The sequence below is a fragment of the Lepidochelys kempii genome, chromosome 23, assembly GCF_965140285.1.
Source record: "Lepidochelys kempii isolate rLepKem1 chromosome 23, rLepKem1.hap1, whole genome shotgun sequence".
Taxonomy (NCBI): domain Eukaryota; kingdom Metazoa; phylum Chordata; order Testudines; family Cheloniidae; genus Lepidochelys; species Lepidochelys kempii.
This window is the reverse complement of record NC_136402.1, coordinates 5,001,838-5,025,453: the sequence shown is the minus strand read 5'-3', so window position 1 is coordinate 5,025,453 and position 23,616 is coordinate 5,001,838. Positions and strand designations below refer to the sequence as shown.

The 23,616-nt window shown below is 50.0% G+C and overlaps 1 protein-coding gene across 2 annotated transcripts in view; it reads right to left on the bottom strand.

Moving 5' to 3' along the window:
• The window catches only part of SLC1A5 (solute carrier family 1 member 5), a 34,439-nt gene that overhangs the window by 4,556 nt on the left and 6,267 nt on the right, over window positions 1–23,616 (bottom strand). Inside the window, exons 2-7 of one of the 2 annotated variants that reach the window (XM_073321767.2) lie at window positions 8,913–8,955; window positions 7,650–7,736; window positions 6,440–6,606; window positions 3,634–3,867; window positions 2,574–2,768; window positions 221–355 (exon numbers count right to left, since the gene is read on the bottom strand). In XM_073321767.2, coding sequence (XP_073177868.1) covers window positions 221–355; window positions 2,574–2,768; window positions 3,634–3,867; window positions 6,440–6,606; window positions 7,650–7,736; window positions 8,913–8,955 — 861 coding nt within the window. The remainder of the gene's footprint in view (window positions 1–220; window positions 356–2,573; window positions 2,769–3,633; window positions 3,868–6,439; window positions 6,607–7,649; window positions 7,737–8,912; window positions 8,956–23,616) is intronic. The other variant, XM_073321766.2, reaches the window with a different exon arrangement.

The following is a 23,616-nucleotide window of genomic DNA, read 5'->3' as shown; positions in this document are numbered from 1 at the left end:
CTTTGCCCAGGGCTCTCCCCGTGCGAGATTGCTCTCAGCTGGTTTAACTTGCTCTGCTGAGGCTGCAGAAACACAGGGGGGCCCCAGGAAATGGATTTCCATAGACCCAGCCAGCCGGCCTGTTCCAGACAGGTGCACCCACTGAGCCCATCAGACGGATCTGTCTGTTCTACCCTGTACAACCCGCGTCAGTGTCTTTGCCCCTCTGTCCTGCCCTTACACAAGCCAGTCCACAGCCAGGATGAGGGAGATGTCGCTGGTGGGCAGCCCAACGGCTTCCAGGATGATGGCGAGGGTGAGGACGCCGCCGGCAGGGATCCCCGCTGCCCCCACACTGGAGGCTGTAGCTGTGACGCTGCAGAGCAGAGAGAGGTCAGACAGGTCACCCGCGCAGCAGGGGCGCTCTGACGTAGCACTTTTCACTGGTGGATCTCAAAGCGCTTCCCAACCTAACTCACTTAACCACACAAACCCCCTGCGGGGCGGGACAGGGCTCTTATGGGGAAACTGAGGCACAGAGGGGCCAAGTGACTTGCCCAAGGTCTCAGTCTGTGGCAGAGCTGGGACTTGAACCCAGGTCTCCCTAGTCCTTGGGTAGTGCCCTAACCACATGATCCTTGAGTTAAGGAGTACGTGGCAAACGGAGGTGTGTCAGCACACACACACACATCCATTCCTGTGCTGTTGTGGCTGGAGCAGGGGCGTGGGTACTCATCCTGCCTCTGCCACCAATTCAGTTAACTCGGGCAAGTCACTTCCCCTTGTCCTCACCCATCTGTGAAAGGAGGACAGCCATCTCCCTTTCTAGTGCTCGTAGGCCACAATCCTTCCTAGGACTGAATGCAAGAAACACCTTGGAGTGGGACTGTCACACAGAAGAAGAGCCTATACGTGTTTCCTGGGGACATGCAGGTAGATTTCAGTCTTGCTCCTTGCCTTTTCTCCAGCCCTGACAAATGCAAAGGCAAGACGTGGGGGGTCAGACCAGAGATCTCAGCTGTTCTTGGGGCAGAGAACCACCTTTGCAACCCCCTCAATTGCATCAACAGACGGTGATGATGCAAGCACAGCGTAGGACGCTATGAGGGGGTAGAGAGCGCATCCATTCCCGCCCGGGGAGAGAGGAGAATTAGGAGCAGGCAGAGCTAGCAGCTTCCTAGTTATTCTTTCCACGCAAAGGTGATGCTTCTGGACAGAGTCACATGGGATCAGCAGCAAGAGAAGTTACAGAAGAGCAGCAGCACAAAGGGGCCGTGGGGAAAGCAGGAATTGCATTCACTTGCGCCAGGGCTCTGTATGGCAGATCCCCACAGGGACAGGAAGCCACTGTAAAGATCGGGGGGGCAAGTGACTGGGTGTGGGTCGGCAGGGCTTCAGTGGTGCAGCACTCCCCAGCCACGGTGCAGTGTGGCAGGGCCCAGTGGCAGCGGGTTCAGCCCCAGAGGACATTGCCGGGTTTGAGGAGAGCAGAGGTGCACGGTCAGATCAGAAATTGAGGGTCAAGGCAGGACCCCAGCAGGGGGCTTGGCAATAACCTGCCAGCACTGCTCAGAAAAGGGACCTCCCAGCAGCACGACCAGCCAGTGACAGGCCCCATGCCAGCCAGCAAAGCCAAGGACAAAGCGAGCTCTTCCCCTTCCACCCACTGCTGGGGAGGAACGTGGGCAGCATCTCCCGACCAAGGAGGAAGCATCCGGCTCTAATGAGCCATGGCACAATCATGGGACCCTCTGATCACTGACCCTCTCATCACCTTGTGTGATCTGTACCGGATGGATCAGTGCAGCCCTGCACTCAGAGTCAACAACATATCCCAGTCTGACTCAGTGCCCACACTTGGGGTGGGGGTGGGGAGGGTTGTTCAGGGTTGGGGCAGCACAGCTGGGTGAAGTGAAAGATCCAAAGGCAACAGCTCATTTGTGCCCCAGCAGAATCTGCACTGGGGAAACGCAGACACAACCCAGGCGTGAAGGCCACCTTTTAAGAGCACGGCGGGGGGGCAAACCCCTGGACTGGCAAGACCTGGGAGTTCTGCTGAGGCAGGACATCCAGCCTTCAGTCCTGGCCTCTTAGCTACTAACCCTTGTAACTCGCACTGGTTAGTGCCAGGGCTCAGCTAGTCATCACTGCGCTCAGTTATAAAACAGAAGCGGAGACGATGACCCACCCTGACCCTGCAACTTCCTGCCATAAGCCAGCGTCACATGAATCTCTCCTGGTCCTGGCAGCAAGCTCATGACCACATTTTTCCTATGTGATGCCGGCCAGGAGATTCCCAGTTTCCTGCAGAAAACCGCAAGAGGAAGGGGAACAGCCAGGTTGGGCCACACAATGGGGCCTAGCAGTTAGATCAAGAACCTGGGAGTCAAGAAGCATGGTCTTGTGATTTGAGATGGAGACAGGACTCCTGGGTTCTATTCCAAGCCCCGCCACCGCTTGGCAAGTCCCATTACCTCGCTGTGCCTCAGGACCCCACTCGCCCCTTTGTAAGCCAGGGCTAATATCCAGCCCACCTCTCGGGGTGGGGCAGATTCTGTGGCTCAGTGTTTTACGCCAGAGGCTTCCCCACTCACAGGATGGTGATGACCTGGATGAAGTTGAGTGGGATGTTGTTCAGCTGGGCGATGAAGACAGCCGCCACACACTGGAAGAGGGCAGCCCCGTCCATGTTGACCGTGGCCCCGATGGGCAGGATGAAGCGACTGATGTGCTTGGAGACGCCATTGTTCTCCTCAACGCACTTCATCATCAGCGGCAGCGTGGCAGAGCTGCGGAGAGATTAGAGTGTGTACGGTGAGTACTCATGCGCCAGCCCAGCGAGGCCTCAAGCCGGGGGTGTATGTAAGGGGAAGCAGCCCCCCCCGACCCCGGGGAGGGACCAATGTAGAACTTCCTAATAGATCCATAAGCAACCTTCCCTGTGGGAGAAGGGCACCCACAAGCTATGCTAGAAATGGGAAACAGCTCCCACCAAGTTTGTTACCTCCTTGGTCTAAATGCAGCGGCCAAAGCCAGGTGCTTCACAGGAGAATGAATGCACTTCACTTAACAGAAGCAAATTTCTTCCTGACCCCAGTGAAGTGTTTATGCCCTGAAGCCCAAGGATGGAGAGCCCTACTTAGTGCAGCCTCCCTAGGATATGATTCTACTACCTGGAAAAACCTGAGTCCTTTTCTTGACTCTTAAAGATACTAGACTTGTTAGTATCATACAGCAGTGAGTTCCGCAGGTTAACATAAACCACTACAGCTGGCAGTTAGAGTTGCTGAGTGACCAAAAACCCAGCAGGGGTCAATGGGAGTAGCAACAGCCCAGGACTGCTGAAGAGGAGGTAGTATTTTCCTTGACTTTCAGCATAATCAAGCACGGTCTCGGGTTCTTATATCACACACATAGGTTGTTGGGTTCAGTGTGCGAGCAGCGGGGCGGAGTTGGGGTGACAAGGTCAGACTGGATAAGCTGGAGGGCCCTTCTAGCCTTGGACTCTATGAAGGGATCTTCTAACAACCCCAGTATTCTACCACTCTCTCTCCTTTCCAGGCTCAGCAGCCATCCCTGCTCTGATGGAAGCCTCCCTAAGAGAGATTTACTCAAGCCCCTAAGCACCTGTGCCCGCAGCTAACATCACAATACCTGGAGGAGGTGCCAAAGGCAGTGGCCAGCGCTGTGAAGATGCCCCAGAGGAACCTGTAGGGGTTCTTGCGTGTGAAGATGAAGTAGATAACCGGGAGGAGGATGAAACCATGGATGAAGTGCCCTAAGACACAGCAGCAGATGTACTTGCCCAGGCTAGTGAAGAGCACCACCACGTCCTCCATCTCCACAATCTTGCCAGCCACTAGGAACATGATACCAAGGGGAGCGTACCTAAGGGCAGGAGAGACCAGTGAAGATAGGGAAACCCCCCTCAGCCACTATGGCAGGACAATGGTGCCAGCCATTTGCAATCAACGGCCAATTAACACCTCCCAGAAGTTGGCAATTATCCTCATTTTGTAGATAGGAAAAGCCAGGTTAAGTGTCTTGCCCCAGATCTGCATGCAGTGGCCAAGCCAGGATGAGAACCCAGAAGTCCTGTCTCCCAGGCCCAGATCCTCAAAGGTATTCAAGCTCCTAACTTCCCCCAAAATCTGGGCCCAATCCCTTTTTTAGTTCATGCTACCTCTCATAGGTCAGGAGGAATCCCCATCTCCTGAAGGAAGTCTGCCCAGCACATGCTGCTTGGAAGAGGAGAGAAGGTTACATCAGAACGGCCACACTGGGTCAGACCAAGGGTCCATGTAGCCTAATATCCTGTCTTCTGACAGTGGCCAATGCCAAATGCTTCAGAGGGAATGAACAGAACATGGCAATTATCTAGTGATTCATCCCATCATCCAGTCCCAGCTTCTGGCAGTCAGAGGTTTAGGGACACCCGGAGCACAGGGTTGTGCCCGTGACCATATTGGCTACTAGCCATCAATGGACCTATCCCCTGGCAATGAGTTCCACAGGTTGACTATACGTTGGGTGAAGAAGTACTTCCTTTTGCTTGTTTTAAACCTGCTGTCTATTAACATAATTGGGTGACCCCCTGATTCTTGTGTGGTGTGAAGAGGTAAATAATACTTCCTTATCCACTTTCTCCACACCAGTCATGATTTTACAGACCTCTCTCATATCCCCCTTTAGACGTCTCTTTTCCAAACTGACCAGTCCCAGTCTTTCTAATTGCTCCTCGTATGGAAGCTGTTTCACCCCCCTAATCATTTTGGTTGCCCTTCTCTACATCTTTTCCAATTCTAATATATCCTTTTTGAGATGAGGTGACCAGAACTGCAGGCAACAGTCAAGATGTGGGTGTACCATGGATTTATATAGTGGCAAGATGATATTTTCTGTCTGATTACCTATCCCCTTCCTAATGGTTCCCAACATTCTGTTCTCTTTTTTGACTGCAGCTGCACTTTGACGTTTTCAGAGATCTACCTACAATGACTCCAAGATCTCTTTCTTGAGTGGCGACAGCTAATTTAGACCCCATCATTCTGTATGTATAGTTGGGATTATGTTTTCCAACGTGCTCTACTTTGCATTTATCAACACTAAATTTCATCTGCTATTTTGCTGCCCAGTCATCCAGTTTTGTGAGATACTTTTGTAGCTCTTCGCAGTCTGCTTTGAACTTAACTGTCTTGAGTAATTTTGTATCATCTGCAAATTTTGCCACCTCACTGATCACCCCTTTTTCCAGATCATTTATGAATGTGTTGAACAGCACTAGTCTGAGTACCGACGGCTGGGGGACTCCAGTATTTACTGTGAAAACTGACCATTTATTCCTACCCTTTTGTTTCCTGTCTTTTAACCAATTACCAATCTATGGGAGAACCTTCCCTCTTCTCCCATGACTGCTTACTTTGCTTAAGAACCTTTGGTGAGGGACCCTGTCAAAGGCTTTCTGAAAGTCCAAATACAATAAGAGGACTCAGCGGGGCAGGATCCCAGGAGAGGTGGATAAGGAGTCCAGCGATAGCCAGGAGGACTTTTGCTGATCCTTACTGTCCACTCCTCAAGCCCAGACAGAGGATACTATTTATTGCCCTTTCCAGTCCAGACATGCGAGCGTCAGACCCTTCCAGAAGCAAAGAACCCCATGACCCACTAATGCTTCCCTCATTCAGCTAGGGAAAAAACCCTCATGATCTTTCCACTCCCATCTCACACTACACCATGGCATTTCCAATACAGCAAGTAATTTACCCATCTTCCAACAGTGGAGAAATAACAGGAACGTCCAGCTGCTAAGGAGGCGGCAGAACTGGGTGTAAGCACCAATGCATAGCGACCGCTACACCTGGCATATTGGCACACTGGGAAAGAAAGTGCCAACAACCGTGTCCAAGAGCATCTGCTGTATAATATTACACCCCCGGCATGTGTCTGACTGGAGGCCAGCAGAGCAGGGCCAGGTTCTATTTGTGGCTCTGCAGATGACTGTGCCACCTTGGACGAGTCACTTGACATCTCCCTTTCTGTAGTCAGGCTCACATCCAGTTCTCGAAGGGCCTAAGAGCAAGGCACTAACTGTACGTACTGGAGAGTGAGCCCAGCTCTTCCAGAGTGAGGATGTTAACGAATTAGCACTGAGCCTAGTAGAATGGTTTCCATGTTAATGAATTAGCACTGAGCCAAGTGGAATGGTCTCCATTACAGCACAGAATCGCCACACAGCTGTATCTGAGCAGCTTGGTAGATTCCCATCACTGGCTCATCTAGCCCCATAATTATCCCCACAGGCCTTTGCATCGACCCCCAACAGCTCTGGCTATCTGCCCAGGGCGACGCACTACAGGAGACAGCCTTATCGCCAAGTTACCAGTCACTGCCCCCTCCTCCCCCCCCGCACTGAATCACCCCCCTTCTCCCGCAATGGGTGCAACTAGCTGCCCTTTCATACCACATGATCCAGGCGACCAGCACCATGGTGGCTTCATTGAAGGAGTTGAAGAACTTTATCAGGATCTCCCCTTCGGGCCCAAGCTTCCGCAGAGCGATCCCAAAGACAATGGCAAAAACCACCAGACCCAGGATGTTCATCCCTTCCACCTCATCTCCCAGGGGAACCTGAGCAAAGAGGTCAACATTTGTCACCAGAGAAACAAGGTAGCTCAGAGAAGACAACAGGCCAGGGAACAGAGAAAGGCTCTAGCTATTTGCAGAGGCTTGACAGGCATGAGTTTGGCAAGAAACGAGAGCCTTGTAGAACTTTAGCCATCAGTACTTTAAGGTCCAAGAAGGCTGGAGAACCTGGAGAGGTGACCTCCCTGCATTTGTGAGACACAGACACACGTATTGCCTGGGTCTTGTCTTTGCAATCCTCTGCCCAGCACTCACACTACTGAACAGATGTCTGTACAGCAATGAGCCTCCATGGCAGACCATGCTGGGTGGCATCTCTAGGAATAAGGGAGATGGTCTGGATAGCATTTGTGAAGGCTGGCGTCATAAATAAAGAGACCTTCCACGACCACTTGACCAAGGACAAGGGGGAGCAGTGAGAATGGCCTGTTCTCGGATTCATGTTCTTAGAATGTGCCTATCAGTCACCATCCAATTTTTAAAAATACGGGGCTTCATCTTTGGGAGATAGTACCTTGTCTGTACTAAGGAGGCCTATCTAGCTCTCCCAGGGGTTCCTTGGACATGGCTGGGAAGGGAACGTAGCGGAATGCAAAGCCTCTAGTTCTGGGAGACTGCTACGTCCAGGCCATGAAGAAGGTCCCTGCAATTACGTCCTATTCCTGAGCAATGGGGAAGAGGCCGATGGAGAAGGCACCAGCAGTGTCCTAATCACAGACAAGGAGGGATTAGGGTGGGGCTGCAGAGTTCCCACCTGGACAGGACTCTTAGCCCCAAGTTGCCTCCAATCCAAACAAAGACAACAGTTTAGCGGATTTAGGTGGTCCCACCCCAACTGGGCCTCACCACTAACTGATCCAGTATGGCCAGCCTAGTCTCTGGCTCTGCTGTAAAGCAGAGGCCTCCGTGTGCAGCTTCTGACAGGGGGTTGGGATGACAGCAATTTCACCTGCTCCCTGTGTTCTTAGCAGCAGGGATCAGACCAGAGCGACTTGTAGCAGCACTGTTCCCCAAGATGAGGTTCTTACCTTCTCCTCTGTGACCGTTTCATTAAAAACTCCCAGCTCATCGGTGACGTTCTTCCTGATCACCACCAGCTTGTAGTGGGTAGCATACTGGAGAGACGAAAGGGGAAATAAACTGCTTCACCCATGTCTTGTGATTAATTCCACATGGTTTGGGGGCCTACAAGATAGGCTGAGATGGAAACCCACCCAATGTTGTTTAATGGCCAACAGGGTCGAGGAGTGTGCCTGCTTGGTAGGAAGTTATAAATCACACAGTACAGTGTAGTGACCAGTTACACTTTAGTTACACTGCAATTACAACTATAACTGCAGCGTAATTGCCACAGATGAATATAACCCAAAGGTTAGCGCTGTGACAGATTTGCTTATGATCCCCTTGTTCCATTAGCAATAACTGCACCTGCCAAACTACATTGTATGTAAACCCTGCAATTACTGCAATGCTTACACGGAGGCCTTCACCTGCTACCCAAATCCTTTAATCAGGTGCTTGGCCACAGAGCTTGCCAGTTCTCAGGTGTATTTTTAGAATCCAGGTGCATTAAATGCACTGCACTGCAAGCAGGCAGAGTTCCCACACAATGGAGAAGGGGTGAATTTACATCCCCATCTGAGATTTGCCTTCATTGTTAACATAATTCTCAGCCTGAATTCCCCCCACCACCCCACCCACCTGAGCTTAGCTCTCCTTTAAGGGCTCTCTCCTACTCTAAAGGGCACACACTGATTGTCCTTTTTTAATCTCAGGAGACCGTCAGATACCATGGCAGACCCATTACAAGAACCTGGAGAGATTGAATGCCACTTGGATCTACCTGATCCTAATTTAGAGTGACGGCAAAACCACCACCGTATCTCTAGAGCAGGCATTATGCACCCAACATCAGGTTCATCGTTTATTCTTTTCCCAGAGGCCCCACTGGGCTAGGCACTGTACAAACATATTGAGGGCACTTCTTGCCCATGCTAAGCCTATGGAAGGCAGTTCTTGAGAGGCAGTGCCAGGGAGCTGGCTGTCACCAACATGCACAAAACAGGGTACCATCCGTAGTATGAAAATAGGGGAACACGCTAGGTTCCATCTACACTACCAAACTGTAAAGGGCCAGTTCTGCCCCCAACCCTGAGGTCATCTGCAGTGCAGGTGACACTAAGATGGTGTCCTACACTCAGACAAACAGCCCAACGACAGTTTCTAGAACGGTTATTAAGGGGAGACCTGCGGGACAAACAGCGCGTGGGATGATGCAGCGAGTCACTTACCGAACGGAAAGTCGCCGACACCAGGTTGGAAGGGAAGATGTTCCTGTGGAGAAGGGAACAGTTTAGCCAGCAAAGCTTCAGAAAAATACAAGGTCACTAAATTGGCCCCCTTCGCATTAGAGATCTCCGAGCAAACGCTTGTCTATACAAGAAAGTGACACCGATCTAGTATGTTCATTCTAAGTACCCAGAATTAACTGTATAGAACTGAAGTACACAGCACGGAGCTGTTACGTCACCTTAAGGCACAACCCTTGTTAATTACTGCAGTCACACAGCTCTGCAGTTGTTCAAATGAAGCAGGTAGCATTCTGGTGCCAAGTTCTGCCGCTCACCTCAATGCTCTAGAATTTTTCTCATGGTGCATTGGGGGAAGCCTCCCAGAACCTAGAGGAATTCTGGGATTTGGAGAAGGAGATCTGAGAAACACCCATGATTCCTCTCCTAACATCCCATAATTCATCTGTATTTTGCCAGTGCCATTTTCGAACTGCTAATCAGGCTGCCCTGGGGACACACGGAGCACCGTGGTCATGACAGGATGAGGCATGTGTATTGGCAGTCACTTAGCTGACAGGTTTGGATGCCGCAGCAATACAGCCACTGAGGGGGAGAAGAGGAAATCCAGCAGTTACTTCAACAGGGCATTTAACCGGAACAGCCTTACTGAGTGCAGCACTGTTTTTGGGCTTGGTCAACTAGCACAGACAGAGGAGAGAGGAGAACAGGATAGTGCTGCTGAACGGGGCTGATTAGCAGTAGCTGCAGCAGGCTACGTTCCTAGAGATCTCTGCAGAGCTCACCCCGGAGCAGCAGAACCCCCATGAGAACGCCCCTCCGCGCAGAGAAGTGTGTAGCCATTTGGAACCCACCCCCCATGCTAAGTGGTCTGGAGTTTTTTTGGGGGGGGAGGGGAAGAGAAATCAACTGCTTGGGCTGGTCTTGTGGAGGCGTGCAAGGCTATTAAGAGGATGCTATTGCCCCAGGTCAAAGTTTGGCAATGCCTTTGCATGGATGGGGGACTGCATGGTACAGGGGCAACTGCTAAGCGATCAGTGCCTTTCCTTTGCACCACCCACACACCCCAGGCCAGAAACTTTGACCAAAATGGTGCTGCACGGCCTGGCTGATCACTGGGCAAAGTTCATCAATATTAACGGGGGCTGCAGAGCAGCTGCAAAATGACAGCAGCACATGTGTTTGGAAGAGCGAAGGGAAAGCAGCCATGGTACCTAGTAAAGCTGGCTATTTCTCTTCATTCTATGCCTTGTGCAGAACATAGCAAACGCCCATCAAAAAACATCCATGAGCCAGGGAAGAGAGCCTAGACAGGTGGTGGAGAGAATTTCTGAACATTATAGACAACCTCTGAGAAAACATGTCCCAAGAGTTCACAGAAACAGGAGCAATGATGCAACTGTGCTCCTACATTGAGGCCAAGGGATAGTTAGGGGGTAATGAGTATGCTGCAACTAAAACAGTGACGTGTTTGTGCACTGGTTTTATTAGGAACTCAGAGGATGGAGGGATGTTAGGTAAGTGATGTAATCGAATGTTCCAGCCAGGTTGGGTGAAAAGAGCCATTGAGTTAACGAGTAACACCCACCCCAAAAACACTTCTACTTTTATTACAGAAACCCAGACCGTTAACCAAGAACACAGGCCAACAGAACTGTGGCACACTCAGCCTGTGGGGTGCTCACAAGCTCCTGGAGGTGGGGCACTCAGGCCTATCCTTCTGTGGGGAGTTGAGTGAGGTCTTTCCCACACCACCATGGTTCCAATGTGGTGTGTTCCCCAGAGTTGGCAGGGCAAGACGTAGGGGCAGTGCTTGGCCTCTGCTACAAAAAAAAAAAAAAGCTGCCTCACAGCTGTTTGCACGTCCATCATGTCCCTTTCCAGGGCCGCACACGCTCCTGTGAGCCTTCAGCCTGAGCCTAGGAAGCCATCCCTCCACCCTTCTGCCCTCCTAGGCTGCAGGCACTGGTTCTCTGAATGTTTCCTTGTGTCTCTGCCTCATCTTTGGCAATTTGAGGTCATTTTATTGGTGCCAGGACCACAGATTACCACAGAATATCAGGGTTGGAAGGGACCTCAGGAGATCATCTAGTCCAACCCCCTGCTCAAAGCAGGACCAACCCCCAATTTTTGACCCAGATCCCTAAATGGCCCCCTCAAGGATTGAACTCACACCCCTGGGTTTAGCAGGCCAATGCTCAAACCACTGAGCTAGCTATCCCTCCCCCTGTATGCACAAGTCATGGGACCCAGCTACTAAGGGCCATCAGAATGATCACATTTATTCTCCCAGTGCTAGTCCCCATACCAACAATGAGAAAACACTGCTTCTGCCCTTGATTTTGGCATGCCCTTGTAGCAGTGCTGGGTAGGGGGCAGGTTAGTAAGAGCCTGCAGAGGTGCTTATCCAATCCTTATGTTGGAGAACTGGCTTCAGGCCATCTTGTTCTAGGAGGCAATGGGCAAACCTAAGAGATATGCAGCATTGCTATTCCTGAGGATGGGGTCTGCCCAGCTGCTACAGGAATAGAAGTGAACACTAGCTCTAGTGGGTGTACACAGCCATGAAGTGTGTGTGCTAAAGCACAGTGTTCCCTGGGCCTTCAATTTTTTAAAAAAGTGACCTGCAAAAAAATAAACCTTTACAGCAACTAAATACAAAGGTTAACAGCCCATAGGAAGCGAATGAAGACACCCTGCAATTCTGGAGGTACTCCATAAGCTGATTTTGGCCATTTACCTCATCCAGTTTAACTGTACCTTCAATTAAAGTGCATCGGGACAACCTGGGACCCAGAGCAGAGTTCCTACTGGAGCTGCTGCTACAAGCAGCATAAAAACTGTGTACAGAATAACCCCCACGAGGGCAACTGGCTCTGGTATTTGCTATTTTATAGCTTTAAGTCTCTGGCACAGGTGCCCTTTTGAGCATGGGGATGATAACTTCTCACTGCCAGTTGGTCTTCTGGCTCTGCTCAGCTTGGCAGAGGACAGCTGGTACCCAGCAGAGAGCAGTTTAACCCCCCCCCCCCCCATGCATTTGTATTTTAACAGCACATAAAACAGGTACACCTCCCACCCATAGCATCATGAGGCTGGCTGCTGGTAGAGCTCTCCTCCATGGCGGCTTCAGTCAGGCTGCACACATACGGTTCTTCTGTGATCTCTGCATGTGCTGTGTCCCAGTTCTTGTCTGCCCAGGAAGACCATGTGGTGTGGAAAGGACCCTAGACATCTTGGGCGTGTGTCATGCTGTCTTGGATGCTTTGCAGAAAACGGCCCTTAAGAATATCGTCACTGGAGACCAGTTGCTCCCATTACCTGCCCATGTGATGAGCATTACTGGAAACCCTGTTCTTGTCCATTGCCTTCAGGTACCTCTGACAGAGCCCCTTTGCTTTGGCTGGGCACTGGGACCAGGCCTGGCAGCGCCCCTGCATCTCAGTGTCTTGTAGCTGTCTGCAGTCCAGTGCCTGACATCGCTCTTGCTGGAGAGCTGCAGTCAAACCCAGGTGGTCTTCAGGAGTCCATGTGGAAATGTGGGGCATGAACTCACCCCTACCTGGTACTGGTATGCATCCAATGAAGTGAGCTGTAACTCATGAAAGCTTATGCTCAAATAAATTGGTTAGTCTCTAAGGTGCCATAAGTACTCCTTTTCTTTTTGCGAATACAGACTAACACGGCTGTTACTCTGTCACCCCTACCTGGTACTGAAGAGGGGCAGAGCTGGCTGCATGCCTGCACTTAGAGTATGCATCCAGTCAAGATGAGCCCAGAGCAGAAAGCACAGACAGGCCAATCCAGCTGTGAAGCAATGCAGTGTAGGTAGCAACAGGATGAATGCATCCATGTGAACCTTAAGCAGACAAACTGCAAAGTAGAGTTACTCTTGTTCTATACAGGATTCATTAGAACAGCCTGATATACCAAATTAATTCACTTTTAAAAGCCTAGGTAGAGGCAAGGCACTTTAACATTAGCGTGTTTGTGTTAATCTTATGCAAGATCCCTGTTTAGGCAAGCCCCCACTCTCACAACCACTGGGAGCGTCTAGCCATTTTACAAAAGCACAGAGATCAAATGCTTCTAAGGTTGCAGAATCAGCACTGGGGATAGACCCCAGAAGTACTGACATGAAGGCTTCAGACCTGACCTGCTTGCATGGCTTTCCACATTGCTTGCTAGCAGTGTGATGCCCAGTTAGAAAGAGAGCAGGAGACTGCAAAGTCCTCCGTGCTCCGTGATGTCCTTACGAGTTAGGGTAGGAGAGTGGGGGTGCACTCTGAGATGTACTCGCACTGCAGATGGCACCATGGAACCTCACATTTGTAAGGTCTCCCCTACCCCAATGGACTCACTTTACAAGTATTACAGTAGCACAGAGGCCTCAACTGTCTTAGGGAGTCCCCACTGTGTTGCGAGCAGTACCTGTGTCAAGGTTCCTTCCCCACTCTGAACTCTAGGGTACAGATGTGGGGACCTGCATGAAAACCTGCTAAGCTTATTTTTACCAGCTTAGGTTAAAACTTCCCCAAGGTAGAAACTATTTTACCTTTTGCCCTTGGACTTTATTGCTGCCACCATCAAGCATCTAATGAACATATAGCAGGGAAAGAGCCCGCTTGGAAATGTCTTTCCCCCCCAAAATCCTCCCTAAACCCCACACCCCCTTTCCTGGGGAAGGCGTGATAAAAATCCTCACCAATTTGCACAGGTGAACACAGACCCAAACCCTTGGATCTTAAGAACAATGAAAAAGCAATCAGGTTCTTAAAGGAAGAATTTTAATTGAAGAAAAAACTAAAAGAATCACCTCTGTAAAATCAGGATGGTAAATACCTTACAGGGTAATCAGATTCAAAACAGAATCCCTCTAGGCAAAACCTTAAGTTACAAAAAGACAAAAAAACAGGAATCTACATTCCATTCAGCACATCTTATTTTATCAGACATTTAAACAAAACAATCTAACACATATCTAGCTAGCTTACTTACTAAGGTATGTCTACACTACAAAATTAGGTCGAATTTATAGAAGTCGGTTTTTTAGAAATTGGTTTTATATATTCGAGTGTGTGTGTCCCCACAGAAAATGCTCTAAGCGCATTAACTTGGCGGAGTGCTTCCACAGTACCGAGGCAAGCGTCGACTTCCGGAGCGTTGCACTGTGGATAGCTATCCCACAGTTCCCGCAGTCTCTGCTGCCCATTGGAATTCTGGGTTGAGATCCCAATACCAGATGGGGCTAAAACATTGTCACGGGTGGTTCTGGGTACATATCGTCAGGCCCCCGTTCCCTCCCTCCGTGAAAGCAGCAGCAATCGTTTCACGCCTTTTTTCTTGAGTTACCTGTGCAGATGCCATACCACGGCAAGCATGGACCCCGCTCAGGTAACTGTCACCGTATATCTCCTGGGTGCTCGCAGACGTGGTACTGCATTGCTACAAAGCAGCAGCAACCCATTGCCTTGTGGCAGCAGACAGTACAGTACGACTGGTAGCCGTCATTGTCACGTTCGAGGTACTCCTGGCCACATCGGCCAGGAGCGCCTGGGCAGACATGGGTGCAGGGACTATATTAGAAGTGACTTGACCAGGTCATTCTCTTTAGTCCTGCAGTCAGTCCTATTGAAACATCTTATGGTGAACAGGCAGGCGATACGGATTGCTAGCAGTCCTATTGTACCATCTTCTGCCGAGCAGCCATGAGATGTGGATGGCTTGCAGTCCTTCTGCACTGTCTGCTGCCAGCCAAAGATGTAAAAGATAGATGGAATGGATCAAAACAAGAAATAGACCAGATTTGTTTTGTACGCATTTGCTTACCCCCCCCCTCCCCTGTCTAGGGGACTCCTTCCTCTAGGTCACACTGCAGTCACTCACAGAGAAGGCGCAGTGAGGTAAATCTAGCCATGTATCAATCAGAGGCCAGACCAACCTGCTTGTTCCAATAAGAACAATTACTTTGGTGCACCATTCCTTATTGGAACCCTCCATGAAGTCCTGCCTGAAATACTCCTTGATGTAAAGCCACACCCTTTGTTGATTTTAATTCCCTGTAAGCCAAGTCATCAGTCGCCCCTCCCTCCGTCAGAGCAACGGCAGACAATTGTTCCGTGCCTTTTTTCTGAGCGGACGCCATACCAAGGCAAGCATGGAGGCTGCTCAGCTCACTTTGACAATTAGGGGCATGTTAAACACCACACGCATTATCCAGCAGTATATGCAGCACCAGAACCTGGCAGAGTGATACTGGGAGAGGAGGCGACGTCAGCGCAGTCATGTGAGTTATCGGGACATGGACACATTTCTCTGAAAGCATGAGCCCTGCCAATGCATGCATCATGGTGCTAATGGGGCAGGTTCATACGGTGGAACGCCAATTCTGGGCTCGGGAAACAAGCACAGACAGGTGGGACTGCATGGTGTTGCAGGTCTGGGATGATTCCCAGTGGCTGCAAAACTTTTGCATGCGTAAGGGCACTTTCATGGAACTTTGTGACTTGCTTTCCCCTGCCCTGAAGCATATGAATACCAAGATGAGAGCAGCCCTCACAGCTGAGAAGTGAGTGGCGATAGCCCTGCGGAAGCTTGCAACGCCAGACAGCTACCGGTCAGTTGGGAATCAATTTGGAGTAGGCAAATCTACTGTGGGGGCTGCTATGATGCAAGTAGCCCACGCAATCAAAGATCTGCTGATATCAAGGGTAGTGACCCTGGAAAATGTGCAGGTCATAGTGGATGGCTTCACTGCAATGGGATTCCCTAACTGTGGTGGGGCCGTAGCCAGAACCCATATCCCTATCTTGGCACCAGAGCACCAAGCCGGCGAGTACATAAACCGCAAGGGGTACTTTTCGATAGTGCTGCAAGCTCTGGTGGATCACAAGGGACGTTTCACCAACATCAATGTGGGATGGCCGGGAAAGGTGCATGACGCTCGCATCTTCAGGAACTCTGGTCTGTTTCAAAAGCTGCAGGAAGGGACTTTCTTCCCAGACCAGAAAAAAACTGTTGGGGATGTTGAAATGCCTATATGTATCCTTGGGGACCAGCCTACCCCTTAATGCCATGGCTCATGAAGCCGTACACAGGCAGCCTGGACAGTAGTCAGGAGCTGTTCAACTACAGGCTGAGCAAGTGCAGAATGGTGGTAGAATGTGCATTTGGACGTTTAAAGGCATGCTGGTGCAGTTTACTGACTCGCTTAGACCTCAGCGAAACCAATATTCCCACTGTTATTACTGCTTGCTGTGTGCTCCACAATATCTGTGAGAGTAACGGGGAGATGTTTATGGTGGGGTGGGAGGTTGAGGCAAATCACCTGGCTGCTGGTTACGTGCAGCCAGACACCAGGGCGGTTAGAAGAGCACAGGAGGGTGCAGTACGCATCAGAGAAGCTTTGAAAACCAGTTTCATGACTGGCCAGGCTACGCTGTGAAAGTTCTGTTTCTCCTTGATGAAACCCCCCGCCCCTTGGTTCACTCTACTTCCCTGTAAGCTAACCACCCGCCCCTCCTCCCTTCAATCACCGCTTGCAGAGGCAATAAAGTCATTGTTGCTTCACATTCATGCATTCTTTATTCATTCATCACACAAATAGGGGGATGACTACCAAGGTAGCCCAGGAGGGGTGGTGGAGGAGGGAAGAAAAATGCCACACAGCACTTTAAAGGTTTACAACTTTAAAATTTATTGAATGCCAGCCTTCTGTTTTTGGGCAATCCTCTTTGGTGGAGTGGCTGGTTGGCTGGAGGCCCCCACACTGCGTTCTGGGGTGTCTGGGTGTGGAGGCTATGGAACTTTGGGAGGAGGGCGGTTGGTTACAGAGGGGCTGCAGTGGCAGTCTGTGCTCCAGCTGCCTTTGCTGCAGCTCAACCATACACTGGAGCATACTGGTTTGGTCCTCCAGCAGCCTCAGCATTGAATCCTGCCTCCTCTCATCATGCTGCCACCACATTTGAGCTTCAGCCCTGTCATCAACCCACCACTTACTCTCTTCAGCCTGCCACCTCTCCTCCCCATCATTTTGTGCTTTCCTGCAGTCTGACATTTCCCTCCATGCATTTGTCTGTGCTCTGTCAGTGTGGGAGGACAGCATGAGCTCAGAGAGCATTTCATCACAAGTGTGTTTTTGTTTTTTGGTTTTTTTTTTTCTTTCTAATCTTCACTAGCCTCTGGGAAGGAGAAGATCCTGTGATCATTGAAACACATGCAGCTGGTGGAGAAAAAAGGGACATGGTATTTAAAAAAAGACCCATTTTATAAAATAGTGGCTACACTCTTTCAGGGTAAACCTTGCTGTTAACATTACATACATAGCCCATGTGCTTTCGTTACAACATTGCATTTTGCCTCACCCCACTGTGTGGCTACCCCCTCAACCCTCCCCATGGCTAACAGCAGGGAACATTTCTGTTCAGCCACAGGCTGACAGCCCAGCAGGAACAGGCACCTCTGAGTGTCCCCTGAAGAAAAGCACTCTATTTCAACCAGGTGACCGTGAATGATCTCACTCTAAGGATACCAGAGATAAAGAACAGATGTTGTTTGAAGGCCAGCAAACATACACTGCAATGCTTTGTTCTACAATGATTCCTGAGTACGTGTTACTGGCCTGGAGTGGTAAAGTGTCCTACCATGGAGGATGCAATAAGGCTGCCCTCCCCAGAAACCTTTTGCAAAGGCTTTGGGAGTACATCCAGGAGAGCTGCGAATGCCAGAGCAAATTAATCCTTTCATATGCTTGCTTTTAAACCATGTATAGTATTTTAAAAGGTACACTCACTGGAGGTCCCCTCTCCACCTGCCAGGTCCAGGAGGCAGCCTTGGGTGGGTCCAGGGGGTACTGGCTCAAGGTCCAAGATGAGAAACAGTTCCTGGCTGTCGGGAAAACTGGTTTCTCCCCTTGCTTGCGAGCTCTCATCTTCTTTGTCCCCAAAACCTGCTTCCGTGTTGCCTCCATCTCCATTGAAGGAGTCGAACAACACGGCTGGGGTAGTGGTGGCTGAACCCCCTAAAATGGCATGCAGCTCATCATAGAAGCAGCATGTTTGGGGCTCTGACCCGGAGCGGCCGTTCGCCTCTCTGGTAGGCTTGCCTCAGCTCCTTCAGTTTCACGTGGCACTGCTTCGGGTCCCTGTTATGGCCTCTGTCCTTCATGCCCTGGGAGATTTTGACAAAGGTTTTGGCATTTCGAAAACTGGAACGGAATTCTGATAGCATGGATTCCTCTCCCCATACAGCGATCAGATCCTGTACCTCCCGTTCAGTCCATGCTGGAGCTCTTTTGCAATTCTGGGACTCCATCATGGTCACCTGTGCTGATGAGCTCTGCATGGTCACCTGCAGCTTGCCATGCTGGCCAAAGAGGAAATGAGATTCAAAAGTTTATGGTTCTTTTCCTGTCTACCTGGCCAGTGCATCTGAGTTGAGAGTACTGTCCAGAGCAGTCACAATGGAGCACTCTGGGATAGCTCCCGGAAGCCAATATCGTCGAATTGTGTCCACAGTACCCCAAATTTGACCCAGCAAGGCCGATTTAAGCGCTAATCCACTTGTCGGGGTGGAGTAAGGAAATAGATTTTAAGAGCCCTTTAAGTCAAAATAAAGGGCATCGTGTGGATGGGTGCAGGTTTACATCAATTTAACACTGCTAAATTCAATCTAAAGTCCTAGTGTAGACTAGGGCTAAGACTCCATTCCTTTTCTGTTCCCGGCAAAAGCATCACACAGAAACAGAGAACCTTTGTTTCTCCCCCACAGCTTTGAAAATATCTTGTCTCCTCATTGGTCATGTGCCAGTGAGGTTATCCTAGCTTCTTAACCCTTTACAGGTGAAAGGGTTTTTCCTCTGGCCAGGAGGGATTTTAAAAGGTGTTTACCCTTCTTTATATTTATGACAACCTGCATCTAGCAAGAAGGAAAACTGAGGCACAGCAGGAGGGAGGAGTGACTTGCCCAAAGTCACCCAGGAAGTCAGTGGCAGAGAGGAGAATTGAACCCTTGAGTCCTGATACCCAAAGCTGCACCTCAGCCACACAGCACAGAGCTTTTCTCCCCTGGGCAACATAACACTAACTGCTACTTCCAGAGATTTTACATGCTATCAGGGACAGGGGATTTCCCATGGAAGAGCCAGCAGGCCCTTTCACAATTCCCAAGGCTGAAGGCAGACCTGAATGATCTGTGCCTCCAATGCAGAGGTACTCTGCTCTGCATTCACATCACAGTCCAAACCCAGCTTCCCCCAGCCTGCATGAACCAGCTTGGCTGAGACTCCATTACAGGCCAGCATATCCATTTGGGGCAGCAGGGAGATGCCTGCATCCTCTCCACCAGCAGCCGGCCCTAAAACACCAATCCAAACAGCAGTCACATGGGGCCGCCACAATCAAACCCCAGTGATTGCCACATTCCAACACAGGACTGGCACTAAAGGGAGAGACTGCATTTTGCCGACAAGAGAACTATCCTGATCCAAAGCAAACATGACACAAGCCCAGCTCAGCCTTAGCTGGGAGGGGTGTGTGTAGGGGACTGTATATCCCACCCCACATTGGAAGGGGCTTACCCACTGCAGAAGTAAAGGGAGTATTCAGGCAGGCTCTGGAAGGGGGAAGTATATGGCTGCCATGTTTGTGATTCTCTTAAGGACACAACACCCCATCCTCAAGTTACCCAAGGATAGGAGCCAGCTTTCCTCTCAAAGTGCAGCCAGTAAGTACCAAAAGCAACAAAGCTCTGCAGACTCAGCTGTCATGTGCCTCCAGCTAATCCTGGATAACAGGGCTAGTGTAAGCCTTCCTGCCCCATTCCCAGAGTGCTGCCACGGACTGCATTAGGTGTCCGGTTCCCAGTCACCCTCCTTTATGCGGCTCCCAACCCAGTCTCAGAGCCCAGCATAAGGGGAAGTGTGATCACCAGGACTGTGAAGTGTTCTGCACATGTACAGAGCTCTACTCTAGCACTGTGGTCTCCCACAGCAGCTTCCATCCTCCCCATGGGATTGAGACAGGCAGGAAAGGCACATTCATGACAGAGCTCTGTTCTTCACTGACTGACCGTCTGAATTCATACCCTGGATTCACAGCAATCATTCCCATCTGCAAAGAGTCAAACCCCTCTACGTAGACACACCAATTGAACTGGTGTTTGAGCAGCTTGAACTGGTCCCATCCACCACAAAATAGGACTGGTTTATGCTAGCTGGAAAGGACTACAGAGGGAAACTCATAGGGCCCAAATCTGTTGCTTCTGTGATCAGCATGGTGGCATGTCACTATATGCACTGATGTAACTGTACAAGATCCCACAAGCAAGTGAATCAGGCCCCACATGTCTGAAGTGGTTCTGTTTTTCCATTCAAACCAAGGAGTGGCTTTCCAGCCTATTCTCTTCCCCTTATAGCCTCTGTAGGCCCAACCCCAATCCCACCACCTGCAGCCAAAGTCCATATTTTACCAGACTTCTCAACTTGGCCAAGTCACTCAGCATCCCTGTGCCTTCGTTTCTGCATCTGTACAATGGAGTTAATAGCCCTGCCCTGCCCCCCCCCCCGCCCCCCAAGAGGAGGGGAAGATATTGACAACTGTGAGCACCCATGCTCTAATGTAAGCCAAAAAGATTGGATCAGCCCCTGCTCCAGCTCTAGGTAGGTCTCCTAGCTCTGATGCTGGTGTGAGAATTATCACACCAATGGAGTCCAGCTGGCTTTTACAATTAAGCAGCAGTGTAGAGCAGCCCTTAAGTCTAGGTAACTCATGTTGCTATGGGGCTGAAAAAGACACACCCTCCCTGAGCATTGTTAAGTTACATCTACTTAAGTGTTTTCCACACCAGCGCTACATCTCCTACCAACATAGCTTCTGCCTCTCGTGGCGGCGGAGTAATTATGCCTACGGGAGAGGATGTGCTTCAGCTGCATGGGTGCAGCTGTGCTGTTGTAGCACTCCAGTGTGGACTTGCCCTTAGGCTCAGGAAGGCAGTAGATCCACAAACATGCCAGAGCACCACAGGCCAGCATCTCCTCCTCACATCCCCCAGGATCAATAAGCCAAGGTTTCCTTCTGTTTCTACCCAAGTTGTTAGGAAGGCTGCTCTGAGCACAAGCCAGTCTGTGCAGCAGATTCAGGTGAGTGCTGGTTAGAGACAGTGAACAGAGGAGATCGCTGGCATCTGATGGAGAAAATTTAACTGGTTAAGATGGATCCTACACATTTCCGAAACCTCTAGTCCCCTGGCAGAAATAATGGGAGCAATCCCCTTGCTCCAGACAAGCAGAAGCCCAGCAGGAACATGTCTCTGGCTCTCCCAGGGTGTTGCCTATGTCAGAGCTTCCAGAGGCAGGGATAAGGTCTTTGATCTTTTATAACCAAGCGCACACTGATGCTTAGATACATCACACATCTCAGTGCAGGAAGCCTGGCAAGTAGGGACAGAATTGAACATCCTCAAGCTTCTCTGATTTAATCTCTCAAAATAAAGTGCTATCTTGCCAGCTCCAGAGACTGGAGAGCTACTTCTCTCCCCAGGGCAGGTATAGCACAGGCAAAGGCAGGATGACCATGCACCCAGGCATGCCTCAGCCAGCAGCACTAATTGTGTTGCAATACCTATAGTATACAGCAGTGCTTATCAATAGATCTCAATGCACTTTACAAAGGAGGTCTGTACCATTCACCCCTATTTTATAGAGGGGGAAACTGAGGCACAGAGAGGAAGTGGCTTGGGCAAGGTAATCCAGCAAGCCAATGAGAGAGTGAACAGAACACAGCTCTGCAGAGCACCAGTGCAGTGCTCTAACCACTAGGCAACATTGCCAGAGTGGAGGACCCTTCTAGGAGGCAGCTGCTCACTCACACTCCCCCCTCTTCTGATCAGGATAGCAGAGCCTAGAGGCAAGGAGAATGCAAACAAGCTGTAGGGAATCACCCATTTTCCTGGGAGCAAGGGCAAGGAAGCAGTTTATTCAGATGTGCCCAGATACCCTTGGATGGGCATTTTGACCTGTTCAGTTTTGACTGTACACAGTTCTCCTTTCAAAGAGGCTTCAGCACAGCTTCCAATGCGGGAGGGAAAGTGCTGGATTAGGGGTCATGAACAGAACTAATAATGCCAGCAGTAAATGTTGGCTATAGATACCTGCCTGCTAGAACTGAGCTGAGACCACACTTATTTCATACAGGCCGCTGAGCTGCCATAAGAGGGCAAACGGATGTTCAACCCATGTCAGACTCAAACCAAAGATTCCAGATCCTGACTGCTGCTGGTTGTTCTAACCCCTCTGGATAAACATGTTTACGATGTCACTGGAGCATGCTAAACCCTCCCTAGTGCCAAGACACATGGAGCAAAGCCCTGGTTAAAAAACAGGATCACTGAAGATTAGTGAAGTGCCAGGAAATTCCAGTGTAAAGCCAATGACGCTGTCCTCAATTCCCCCTTGCTGCAAAAGGATGAGACGGCGCCTATTAACGACAAAAGATCTGCCTTAAGTCTAGCGCTGCAGTTTTTAGGTGCAGCCTTATCCGAGATATCTTTTCCACTTCCAACGGATGTCTCAAGTGAGCAGCAGTCTTGCATGAGCAGAACCTCTGACATCTAAGTATCACCTGGGTGGCAGCACAGACTTCGATAGTTAAGGGACCCAGTCCCTTCACCAATCACACTGGCTCAAATCCCACCCCTCCACCATTCTACTCTTGCTACAGACACCAAAGATCGCTATTGTTAGAACAAGTTCTTTGCCTCTTTTGGAGGTCTCATTCCTCTCTGAAGTTTCACTGTTGCACCTGTGAGCTATTCCCAGCTGTATGCGAATCAGACAATCTCTTTAAAGATTGTAATGCCCAAAAATTGGCTGGGAGGGAAGAGCAGTGAGAAGAGATTCAGGACAGTTACAGGACTCAAAACCTTTCTAAACTTATTTAACTTGGTCTAATCAATTTAAACGCTCCTTTTGACCTGGGTCCTGTGGACAACTAGGCACATGAGCCAGCCACTTCAGGAAAAGTGGTCCACTGGTTACAACATGAAAGCTGGCACTCCAAGTCCCGGCCTAATTCCCTGCTCCACCACAGACTTCCTGTGTCACCTCAGACAAGTCACTTAGCCTCTCTGTGCTTCATTCTCTTTCCCTCCCCCTCCCCCAATCTATATAGTGTGGATAATAACCCTGCCCTACAGGGAGATTCTGGGGATAACTACATTAGACCATGAAGCACTTTGAGAGCTGATGAGAAGTGCTAAGTAAGGAATTGTCAGTTCATGCAGAGTGCACAGGTCCTTCATTGTGACAGAGCACAGTGGCTAAATGGGACTGTTAGGTTCTGCCACGTAGGTCTGTATTTGTTTTGGGAAACCGATTTAATGATGGCTTTTTTAAAAGACAAATCCGCCATATGTCTTATGACAACTACAGAGTAGATTCCAGCTGCTGCAGAATGCACATTGTAATCACAGCCAGCCACTCCAAACCCATTTACAACCATGCTTGAAGAGTTTGGACAGTTACAGCAGTTTATATTAGTTTAAGCTACAATCCCACAGCAGCCTCTGGGACCTGCCTAGTGTCAGCCAGCTGCAGTATTCATTTACACACAACCTAAAAAAATAGACCAATGCAGATTTGACCTGAGAGAGAGCAAGACAGCAGCAGAGCCGGGAACAAAATCCAGGAGCC